General features: G+C 56.3%; 2 protein-coding genes across 2 annotated transcripts; both read left to right on the top strand.

Annotated features, from left to right (window-relative positions):
- Positions 1 to 883: 883 nt before the first annotated feature.
- LOC137144789 (nuclear factor 7, brain-like) lies at positions 884 to 4,091 on the top strand. Its single transcript, XM_067535279.1, has 6 exons — positions 884 to 1,297; positions 1,563 to 1,658; positions 2,594 to 2,827; positions 2,970 to 2,992; positions 3,129 to 3,253; positions 3,471 to 4,091. The coding sequence occupies exons 1-6, from the start codon at positions 884 to 886 to the stop codon at positions 4,010 to 4,012; spliced, it is 1,434 nt and encodes a 477-aa protein (XP_067391380.1). The 3' UTR covers positions 4,013 to 4,091.
- Positions 4,092 to 7,196: 3,105 nt separating this feature from the next.
- LOC137144753 (zinc finger protein 345-like) lies at positions 7,197 to 11,667 on the top strand. The gene is made up of 2 exons (XM_067535224.1): positions 7,197 to 7,302; positions 8,359 to 11,667. The coding sequence occupies exon 2, from the start codon at positions 8,367 to 8,369 to the stop codon at positions 10,539 to 10,541; it is 2,175 nt and encodes a 724-aa protein (XP_067391325.1). The 5' UTR covers positions 7,197 to 7,302; positions 8,359 to 8,366; the 3' UTR covers positions 10,542 to 11,667.
- Positions 11,668 to 11,865: the final 198 nt, after the last annotated feature.

Genomic DNA, 11,865 nt, shown 5'->3' with positions numbered 1-11,865 from the left:
CATGGTGGGGTGTTGTTTTAAAGAGCCAAGCTGCCGCTTATGGATGAAAAAATTAAAGGGCCAGTGACCATTAGAACAGCTCAGAGAGGGGAGTGGGGTCCAGTGAGTTAGAGCGGGACAGCTGGGAGCCAGGACTCCTGGGTTCTCTCCAGGACTGCATGCGCGGGGTGGGGGGAGGGAAGGGAAGGGGGAGTGACAATGAAATTGACGCCCCAAGGTGCGGTGAATTGTCACCCCTAGTGTTTGCAGTGGGTAAACACAACTTATCCCCGCCAGAGCTGCCCTGCCCTGCCTGCCCTGCCCTGGCTGAGCGCCAGCGAGCTGGGTATTCGCATCTGGCGCCAGTTTTCATTCCCTGCCTGTGTATGTGTCTGTGATTCTGGCTGTTAGCCTCAAAGAGAGAGAGAGAGAGTGTGTGTGTGTGTGTGTGTGTGTGTGTGTGTGTGTGAGAGAGAGAGAGAGAGATTCCGGCTGTTAGCCTCTGTGTATGTTTGTGCATGTTTCTGACTGTTAGCCTGTGTGTATGTGTGATATTCTGGCTGTTAGCCTCTGTGTCTCTGTGTGTGTGTGTGTGTGTGTGTGTGATTCTGACTGTTAGCTTCTGTGTTCTTGGCTAGGTAGGAATCTCTGTGTGTCTCTGAGCAGCTCTCTCGCTCTCTCTCTCTGGCTGGGTGTGTTTAGCAGTGATTTCATGCACACACCCTACGTGTGATAAACTCTCTGTGAGTAGAGCAAATGTAACCCGTAACCCTGTCACACCTTTCCCTCGGTCTCCGTGCAGAGCACACACACAGAGCAACTCCTGGGTTCTCTCCCCAGCTCCAGCAGGCGAGTGGGGTTTAGTGGTTAGAGCAGGGGGGCTGGGAGCCAGCACCTGCCCACCATGGCCTCTTCTGCCCCCCAATTTGGGTCTCTCTCTGAGGAATTCTCCTGCCCCGTGTGCCTGGACTGGCTGCAGGATCCTGTGACCCTCCCCTGTGGCCACCTGTACTGCCAGGCCTGCATTGAGAGGGCCTGGGGCACCGCCGGTCTCCTCCCTGCCTGCCCTGAATGCCGGGAGCCCTGCCCCGACAGGAGATATGCTCCCTGCAGACTGCTGGGGAAGCTGATCAGCCAGGCCAGGGGGCTGAGCCCTGGCGGGGCAGAGGAGGGGGCGCTCCCAGGGGGCAAGTGTCAGGAATACAGTGAACCCTGGAGGGTTGAGGATGGGGAACTCACCTGTGAGCTCTCCAAGGAGCCAGCCACACACCAGAACCACCAGTTCCTGCCCGTCTGCCAGGCCACTGGGCAGCATCAGGTGAGACTGGGAGCCAGGACTCCTGGGTTTTTATCCCTGGCTCTGGGAGGGGAGTGGGGGCTAGTGGTTAGCATATGAGGCTGGGAGCCAGGATCTCTGGGTTTTATCCCAGGCTCTGGGAGGGGAGTAGGGTCTAGTAGGCTGGGGACAGGACTTCTGGGTTCTTTCTGCTGCTCTGAGAGGGGAGTGGGGGCTAATGGTTAGAGCATGAGAGGGACTGGCCTGTGACCTCTCTCTCAGCTCTAGCCTGTTTGTTGCCCTATAGGAAGAGCTGGCCTCAGCCATAGCCCAGCTGGATTCCAGCCTCCCTCAGCTCCTGAGGCTGAAGAGGGAGGAGGAAGAGAGGATTTGGAACCACCAGGTATCAGGGGCTGGGTTGCTCAAGGAAGGGGTGGGCTCTCCGACCCCTCCCCCAGAGGGGGCTATGGAGAGGTGGCAGCAGGGGATGGGGGAGACAGCAGGGCTGAGTCAGGCGTGAGGCATAGGGATGGGGGATGGGGTGGAGTTACTGTATCTGGCTAGAGTGAGTATGCAAGGTACTTTCAGTCTTACCATAGCTGGGAGAGGGGGTAACAGGGGAACTAGGTGTATAGTGAAGTTAATTCCTGATTACCTGGGAGTATTTGCTATACACAGATGGTAGGTACCTGGGAGTATTAGCTACATGGAGATATTAGGTACTTGAGTATCTGGGAGTATTTGCCATACACAGACAGTAGGTACATGGGAGTATTAGCCGTACAAGAAATCTAGTTACTATTAGATATAGAAGGCTGCTGGGTACCAGGAAGTATTAGCTACAGAACTGCTGGCTATGTGGGAATCATCAGTCTGGGGAAATGCTGACTAGCTGGAAGTATTTGCCTTAGAATGACGCTAAGGACCTAGGAGCGTTTGCTGTAGAAAGATCTTGGCTACCTGTGGGCCAGACAGCATTAGCCACGGACTGAAGTTAGGTGCCGGGGGAACATTCGATCTAGAAAGCTGCTGCGTACTGAGTAGCTGGATTGATGCGAGGTACTGGGGAATATTAGCTGTAGAAGGATGTCAGGCATCTCGTAGTATTAGCTCAGGTACTAGGGAGTATTAGCTAGGCAGCTGCTGCATCCCAGAGAGTATGAGCTGTAGAAGGATCGTGGGAGGCACCTGGGAGCGTTAGCTCAAGGGATGCAGGTCCTGGGGAGTATGAGTTATAGAAGATGTCCGGTACCGGCCATATTAGCTCATGAGATGCTGGAGGGTACCTAGAAGGGTATTAGAGCCACTGAGCACTGCAGGGGGGTCCCTGTTTTCCAGGCGACGGTGCTCAGCCTTGGGGAGCACATCTGTGCGGAGTTCAGGAAGCTGCACGGCTGGCTGGCCACCCAGGAGGAGGAGTGGCAGGAGAGGCTGCGGCGGGCGGACAGCACCCAGCTGCGGGTGATGGAGAGGAACCTGCAGGAGCTGGAGGGGAAATGCCAGGCAGGCCAGGGGATGCTCACCAAGGCCCAGACCCACTTGCCCCAGGAGGATGCAAGGGAAATCCTGATGGTGAGTCCAACGCCCCCTAGTGGGGAAAGGGCCCTATGTCCCATTCCCCACCCCCTGAGCCAGCCACTCCCAGTGCCTGCCCCCAAGTGTCTTAAAGAGACAGAGCAATGCTAATTCCATGTCTCTCTCCGTCCCCTCACAGGGCATAAAATCCTTCCTGGACTGGTAAGTCTGCCACTGCAGAAGCAGCATCATGCCCTGATTTCCCCTCCCCTCTCCCCCAATGCCTTCCTCCCCACTGCTCAGTCACTAACACCTGCTCTGGATGGGGTGGGGGGGGCGGTTCTTCTCTCTAATGTAGGGTGAAGCAGCAACCGGCTACCCCTTGTGGGTCAAATACGGAGTCCATATCGCAGACCCTGGGGCAGTTCAGAGGGCCGATCCAGTACACTGTCTGGAAGGACATGAAATCCACCCTCAGCATAGGTAAGAGATGGGGCTCAGCAGGGGGCTGGCCCCGATACCTGGGTGCAGTGTTAGAGGACGCTGGGCTGCAGGGAGTGGGGTAGAGGGCTCAGCAGGGGGTGCTCTCCTCCGGCCGTCAGGGCTGGCCCTAGGAGGCGCAGTGCAGCCCAGACTCCATGGGGGGCACCGTGTTAAACCAACCGTCCCCACCAACCTCCTCCTCCTTGTCCCTCCCCAGATCTCCCCCAGGTGACGCTGGATCCCGCCACGGCTCATCCCTGCCTGGTCCTCTCGGAGGATCGCACCCAGGTGCGGGACAGCCACCTCCGCCGGCTCCTCCCCAACACCCCCGCCCGCTTCGACTTCTGTGTGGCCGTGCTGGGTGCGGGGGCATTCGCCTCCGGCAGGCACTACTGGGAGGTGGAGGTTGGGCAGAAGCCAGCATGGACACTGGGCGTGGTCCATGCCTCCATCAGCCGCAAAGGCAAGATCCATGCCTCCCCCAGCAAGGGATTCTGGGTCATTCGACTCCGGGGTGGGGCCGAACTCATGGCCAAAGACACGCCCCCCGTGGCACTCCGCCCCCAGATCCTGCCCCACAGGATTGGGGTGTATCTGGACTACGAAGGGGGCCAGGTTTCCTTCTACGATGCCTGGGGCATGTCCCACCTCTATACGTTCAGCGCCCGGTTTGCAGAGAGAGTGTATCCCTATTTCTGCCCTGGGCTGTATAATTCGGGGAGGAACGCTACGCCCCTGAAAATCTGCCCCCTGCCCTGAGCCTGCCAGTCCTGGGCGCTGGGGCCAGATTGGAGCTGATGCCCCCTAGAGGGGAAAGGCCCCATGTCCCATTCCCCACCCCAGTGGATTATAACCACCATCCTAGACATTGAAGGAAACTATCGAACTCAGCTATTTGGGTTCTGCAAAGCAAGAAGGAACTTAGTGCAAGTCCAGCCTGCCTCCTGCCAAGCAGGGACTGTAAAGGCTGCAAACATCATAGCGGATAATCAGCTGAACATGAGCTCCTAGTACGACACCATGGCCAAAAGATCTTAGGGTGCATAAACGGGACTCTTGAGGAGAAGGAGAGAGGTTATTTTCCCTCTGGGTTTGGCCCTGGTGTGACCGCTGCTGGGATCCTGTGTCCAGTTCTGGTGCCAGAAGGATGTTGATCAATTGGAGAGGTGGTCTGAGAAGAGCCAGGAGAATGACTGAACGATTGGAAAACCTGCCTTAGAGTGAAAGACTCCAGGAGCTGAAGCTATTTAGAGGAACAAAAAGAAGTTAAGGGGTGACATGATCATGGTCTATTTAAGTACCTCCATGGGGAACAGAAATGTGACCATGGGATCTTCAATCTAGCAGAGAAAAGTCTAACATGATCCAGCGGCTGGAAGTTGAAGCTAGACCAACTCAGACTGGAAACAAGGTGCAAATTTGTGACAGGGAGGGGAATTCCCCGGGGCCTTAGTGGGTTCTCCCTCACTGACAATTTTTCACTCAAGAGTGGATGGTGCAACGGTGGCATCTTGGACTCCGGCCATAGCTTAGCAGCCGTTGGTGCTAGCCCCTTTATTGTCTGAACAACAGCGCTGCAGATATATGCTTGATCCTTGCAGGAGACAGATTTCCAGGCTGCCGTCTGATCCATAATTGGTAGGTGGGTGATCAGAGGTAGAGAAGCACTTGTGTTTAAGGTATTGGAGTGGGGGCTGGGACTCTTGCATTCTGGCTAGAGCTGGTGGGAAATTTTCCAAAGATGGAACGTGTTTGCATAGGGGAAATGTGCCAGTTTCTTGAAATGGAAAGGTTCTCATGAAATTTCATTTTGGAGAGGGTGGGGGTGGGAAGGATCAGATCAGGGCATTTCAATTTTTTGCTTCAAAATGATTCTTCATTTTGATTTTTTAAAAGTTTATATGCCACAATTATCCATCATACAATATTTAGACTCAGAAGGATTAGATTTATTTTCTGCTACTGTCAGTAAACGTCAGTTTCACGGTAAAAAAATATTTCCATTAGTAATAACCAAACTTGACAGATAAAGAAAAAACTTTGCTGGAGATCTTTAGAGACTATCATTAAATAATTGTCTGGCACTCCCATAATTTCCTGCAACTTGGAAAGTTTAAATTGATAAAAAAAATAAAAGCTTAAAAATAAACATCAGTCAAAATTATAAAATGCAAATCCAAGTGCTCCCAAGCCTAATATTCATATAACTTGAAGTCAAAATTAGACATAGACTATTAAATAAATGATATATGTATATTTATATAATTAGTATTTTATATACACTATTTCATAGTCTTACTTTTTAAAAGTTAAACAATTGTATATTTAATAAAACTATACATAATTGTTTATTGAATATAACTTTTTTTAAAGGTTGAAATTGGAACGTCATTTTGCAGGAAATTTAAAACAAATTCATTTGAGAACAGAAATATTTTTGAAATCTTGGAGTTTCCTGCTTAACAGAAAAGTTGGTTTTTGCCCAACTTTTGTTCTGTCCTTAAGTGGAGGGGAGTGGGGTCATGTGGTTAGAGCAGGGTGGTTGCGAGTCTGGTCCCTTGGGTTCTATCCCCAGCTCTGTGAGGGGAGTAGGTATGATCCAGGGGGTTGGGGGGCGGGCTGAGTTCTATTCCTGGCTTTATCACAAACTCCCCATGTGACCTCGGGGGAGTCACTGAACCAGTCTGGGCCTCAGTTTCCCCATGTGTAAAATGGGAAATGATCTTGCCTATGGCTGTTTAGACTGTGAGTTGTTAGGGGCAGCAACTGTGTGTTTTTTAGACTTGGTCCAATGTTTTCTCCAGAAAGATTTCCAAGTGAAAAATATGTCTTCATTTTACCTGAATTTTTTTTTTTTCAGGAAAATGTCTATTCCAGCTAAAGTAATTGATTTTTCAACCAAGAAATCTCAAAACACTATTGTGAATATAAAAAAACCCAACCTAAAAAATCTGCATTTTAATGAAAACTGATTTGAATTGGAAAAAGCTGAAATTTCAGTTAGTTTTTTTTAAAAGATGATTTTCCTTCATTTCTTATCAGAAAGAGTCAAAACGTTTCACTTTTTTGTAAAAATCAGAATAATTAAAATTTTCACTTCATTCCAATGAGGAAAAATCAAATATTTAATTTGGTGTAAATAGAAGGATTTAATTTAGTTTCCACAGAAAATTAAAGTACAGTATCTCACTTTATGTTAAAAAAAAAAAGTAATTTCCATTCAGTTTTCCACCAGAAAAAGAGAAAATATTTCACTTTGCATTTAAAAAGAAAACCACCACGATTTTCTGGGGGAAACAAAGGGAAAGTGAAAATATTTCACTTTATATATAAATATGAATTTTCATGTAGCTTTGATCAGAAAATGTCTTAAATATTTCATCTTATGGAAAAAGATTTCATTTTCATCAAAATGAAATAAAACACTTGGATTTATGTTCAGAGTGGTGATTGTTGGTTTGGGTCCATCTGGGCAAAAGTCTGTTATGTTAAAACAACAACAACTTGATCAGTTAGTTTTGATCGGGGGGGGGGGGTGTACAGGGGTGCATAGAGGGGCTGCCTGTGTGTTGCACGTGGGGGTGCATCTTGGGGGCCTGTGTGCCTACCAGGAGGGGCGGCAGGGCACAGAGGGACACTGGGTCTGCGCGGGGGGGGGCGCCTGTGGTTGTGGGGTGTCGGAATGGGGGGGTGCAGGTGCACTTGCATGTGGGGTGGGGGAGGTGCAGGGGGGCTTTGGGGAGGAATGGGTGGGTGTGCAAAGGGGGGGCTCTGTGGGGCGGGATCGCTCCCCCCCCCCGCTGTGTGGGCGTTGCTCTCCGCCCATCCCCCGGCTTCAGGGCTCCCCGAGTCCCGGATCCCGGCCCGGCTTCAAACCCCCCGCCTAGGAAGTGCGTAACCAGGAGCCGCGGCCCGCCGGGCGGGACCTTCCTGTTCCCGGCGCCCGGCCGAGACCCGCCCGGCCCCGGCCCTGGGCTCGGCGCCCGCTGGGCCCCAGGGGCCGGATCGCGGCCCCCCCGCGGGCGGATCCAGCCCGCGCCCCGGCGCCGGTGAGTCCAGCGGGGGCCCGGCCCGGCCCGCTGCGCTGCGCTGCGGGGAGGCTGCGCTGGTCCCGGGGACCCCGGCGTGGGGGTGGGGGAGCGGAGCGGGCAGCTCTCCCGGCCCCCCCGCCTCAGCCCCTCTTCTCCTGCCCCTCCCCGTCCGTCCCCCCGTGCGGTGTCTGTCCTCTGCCTCCTCCCCCCCCATGCCTTGCCCTGGGAGGCGGGGACAGACTGACACCCCCCCACACCTCCCCGGGAACCGGGTGCTGGGAGTGTGAGACACCCCCCGGTTCCCTGCCGCAGGAGCCAGCGCGGCTCCCACTTCACACGATGGCACCCCCCGCCCCAGCCTTTGAAGCCCAGGAGAACAGAACCCAGGCGTCCTGCCTTCCTCCTCCTCCTCTTCCTCCCAGGTTCTCAGCCACTGGCCCCCACGCCCCTCCTGGAGCCGGGGAGAGAACCCAGGAGTCCTGGCTCCCAGCCCCCCATAAAAGGGCACCTGCTGTCTCCATGGCCCCAGCCTTAGTTTCCCCAGCGGGGGTGGTCAGTGGCTGGATCCAAGAGGGCCTGCTTCTGAAGGTCTGTTAAAGGGCAGCGGAGACCCATGCCCAACCTTCCCCCATGGGGGCAGACTGCCCCTGAGTCCAGTGTGCCACGCACACACAAGGCACTTCCATCCCTCCTCTGGAGCTAAGTCTATCCTCCCCGTAGCTCTTCTCCGGGTGCCCCCCACGCGTCTCTGGCCAGGGCTGGGAGAGTCCTTCCTACCCTCCTTTCCCTGGGGATCTTCTACACCATAGGTCTCTGCTCCTGCCCCCAACCGGGCCCTGGTGCCTTGGATCAGGGGCTCGTTTGCCAAGCAGCCAGCTGGGCAGTTAATTACTAACAGGTGGATTGAGATGGGCTGATTCTCCTTAAGAGTGCCAGCCACCCTGTGATCCCCCTGCTCCAACCACTAGCCTCCACTCAGCTGGGGATAGAACCCAGGAGTCCTGGCTCCCAGTCCAGAGGGGCCAGGTCCCATCTTGGCCTGTCCCTCCATGAGTTCCTCTCTTCTCCTCACAGCCCCAGCCATGAGCGAGGCGGAAGAGCACAGCCCCTCTCTGTGGGCCGAGGAAGAGCTGGGTAGCCCGGCTGGCTCGGAACAGGAGATCTCATGCGACATCCAGTGCTGGTCGGATAATGAGGAGTGGGGGCCAGACAGCCCGGGAGGCATCGGAGGAGTGGGGGACGTCCTCTCCCAGCCAGATGGCAGCCCCGCATCCTACGGGGGGAGCTACAGTCATGGCTCGCATGAGGACGGCGAGCTCAGGTTGCACGTGGGCTCGCACGAGGAGAGCGAGCTCGGGTTGCACGCCAGCTCAGACGAGGACGGCGAGCTCGGATTGCACACGGGCTCACATGAGGACAGTGAGCTCGGGTTGCATGCTGGCTCAGACGAGGACGGCGAGCTCGGGTTGCACGCCGGCTCACACGAGGACAGTGAGCTCGGGTTGCACGCCGGCTCAGATGAGAATGGTGAGTTTGGGTTTCATGCTGGCTCAGACGAGGATGGTGAGCTCAGCTTCCATCATGGCTCAGACGAGGACGGCGAGCTCGGGTTGCATGCTGGCTCACACGAGGACGGCGAGCTCGGGTTGCATGCTGGCTTGCACGAGGACGGCGAGCTAAGCTCCCATCATGGCTTGCACGAGGATGGCGAGCTGGGGTTCTGCCCTGGCTCCGACAATCCCTCTGGCTCTGACTTTGCTGGCAATCCAGCCCCAGTCACCGCAGCAAGGCATCCTCTGGGCCTGCCGCCCGCCCGCCCCACCCCGTCGGCGCGCCCGTTCCAGTGCCCGGAATGCGGCAAATCCTTCGGCTCCAACTCCACCCTGGCGCAGCACCGCCGCATCCACACGGGCGAGCGGCCCTACAAGTGCGGGGAGTGCGGGCGGGCATTCAGCCGGGGCTCCACCTTCCTCCAGCACCAGCGCACCCACACCGGCGAGCGCCCCTACAAGTGCCCGGACTGCGGCAAAGCCTTCAGCCGCAGCTCCAACCTGCTGCAGCACCGACGGGTCCACACCGGCGAGCGCCCCTACAAGTGCCCAGACTGCGGCAAAGCCTTCAGCCTCAGCTCCACCCTTCTCCAGCACCAGATCATCCACACCGGCGAGCGGCCCTACAAGTGCCCCGACTGCGGCAAGAGCTTCAACCGCAATTCCAACCTGCTCAACCACCGGCGCACCCACACCGGCGAGAAGCCCTTTCCCTGCGGCCTGTGCGGCAAGCGCTTCTCCGAGAGCTCCACCCGCACCCAGCACCAGCGCACCCACACCGGCGAGCGCCCCTTCCGCTGCACCGAGTGCGGCAAAGCCTTCAGCCTCAGCTCCACCCTCATCCAGCACCAGACCACCCACAGTGGCGAGAGACCCTACCAGTGCCCGGACTGCGGCAAAAGCTTCGGCCTCAGCTCCACGCTGCTGCGCCACCGGCGGGCGCACGCCGGCGAGAAGCCCTTCCGCTGCCAGGACTGCGGGAAGAGCTTCAACGTCAGTTCCCACCTGGCGCAGCACCGGCGGGTGCACACCGGCGAGCGCCCCTTCCGCTGCCCGGATTGCGGGCGGGCCTTCGGGCAGAATTCCCACCTGGCCCAGCACCGCAAGGTGCACCGGGGGGCCGGGGAGGCCACCCGCCCGCCCGGCCCCCTCTACATCTGCGGCGATTGTGGCAAGAGTTTCCGGCAGAGCTCCCACCTGGCCCAGCACCGGCGCACCCACACCGGCGAGCGGCCCTTCCAGTGCGGGGAGTGCGGCCGGGGCTTCTCCCAGAGCTCCAAGCTGCTGGAGCACCGCCGGACCCACACCGGTGAGCGGCCCTACGCCTGCCCCGACTGCGGCCGGGCCTTCGGCCACAGCTCGGCGTTGGCCCAGCACCGCCGGACCCACACTGGCGAGCGGCCCTACGCCTGCATGACTTGCGGGAAGAGTTTCAGCCAGAGTTCAGCCCTGGTCCAGCACCAGCGCATCCACACCGGAGAAAAGCCGTACCACTGCTCCCGCTGCGGCCTCTCCTTCCGCTACCTGCTGCAGTACACCCGGCACCAGAAGGTGCATGCCAGGGAGGAGATGCTGGCGCAGGAGAGGGCCGAGACAGTACCATCCGCCTCCCCGGCTCTAGAGGCGGCACCGGAGGCCGTGGCGTTTGGGGTGGCGGCCGCGGTGATTGAGGAGGGGGCGTCTGTGACGCTAGACATGGGGGTGTGAGGTTCCAGCCCCCCCGTGGGGGGCCTGGCAACGTAGAGGGGGGAGGTGAAGTGGTGAGGGAAGGAAGAGGAGGCGGAGGCAGTGGGGGGCTGAGGGGAAGAAGAGAGAGAAGTGGGGCATGACGGGGAGACATTGGTAACCCTCTGAAATTGATGCTAATTAGCATGGCGGGTTGGGTTGTAATAAAACACGTATCTGTCTTTTGTACGCAGCCTGGGGCACATGGGGGGGAGCAGTGGGAGCCAGGACTCCTGGGTTCTATCCCCAGCTCTGAGAGGGGCATGGGGTCTGGTGGGTCAGAGCTGGGGGGCTGGGAGCTGGTGGGATGAGGATACCCTAGATACAGCATAATATTAGTGACATTAGCACGTAAACAGTGTTTCCCATTGTCATAGAGGGTGTTAGTTTAGTAGAAACCGGGACGTAGAGAAGCAGCAGAGAGATATAGCAATGGGGAGTGGGACCATGGGCCTTCTCCTTTTCCCCCCCGGGGTGCCAGCTCCAGTGTGGCAGGGTGGGGAGGACACTAAATAGGAAGTGAATTAAGAGGCATTTAGCACAACTTCACCAGCACAACAGGTACTTGACAGGACTCTGATTTCTCCTCTGCCCTGGTCCTTTAGCTCCAGCAATACACAGAGAAAGCAGAGGGATCTGAGTTAGACAGGGAGATTCGATACATCAAGGGGAGGGGGTCTAGTAGTTAGAGCAGGGGACCCGGGGGGTCAGGACTCCTGGGTTCTATGCCCGCTCCTCCCCTTTGCTGTCATTATGTAACCATGAGGTGTGTGTCGCTCTGTGCCTCAGTTTCCCCATTTTTTAAAGTGGGGATCAGTAATGCTTCCTGTGGGTGGGCTTCTCATGTTTAACCCATGAACATCTATGCAGCCCTTTGGGATACTCTATTAGTGAAGCCTGTGTGGGTTGGGTAGTTATTTCCCTCCCTTCCTTGTGTGGGGGTAGGAGGTGGGGCTGTGTGTGTCATCCCAGCTTGGGGTGAGGGCAGTAGAGTCTGGTGGTGGGAGATGGAGGTACCTAGCAGCAATCCTGCCCTGCTTTCAGCTGGGGTCCTGTATTCCTTCCCCTTCTTGTAATAAACACTTATTGGCATAGCGGCTGCTGTGGTCTTCTTCTGTCAAACTCCTTGCAGTTCCCCACTTCCCTCCACAAGCCGAGGAGAAAACCCAGGAGTTCTGGCTCCCAGCCCCCCCAGCTCTGACCACTAGACCCCACTTCCCTCCCAGAACAGGGATAGAAGCCAGGAGTCCTGGCTCCCCCTCCTTTCTCCTGTAACTACTGCACCATTCTTTACTGAATTCCACCC

The sequence above is a fragment of the Emydura macquarii genome, unplaced genomic scaffold (genome assembly GCF_026122565.2).
Source record: "Emydura macquarii macquarii isolate MOO-44397 ecotype Brisbane River unplaced genomic scaffold, CSIRO-AGI_Emac_v2 contig_3485, whole genome shotgun sequence".
NCBI classification, from domain to species: Eukaryota; Metazoa; Chordata; order Testudines; family Chelidae; genus Emydura; species Emydura macquarii.
The sequence above is the reverse complement of the archived record's forward strand: the minus strand, read 5'-3'. Positions and strand labels throughout refer to the sequence as shown.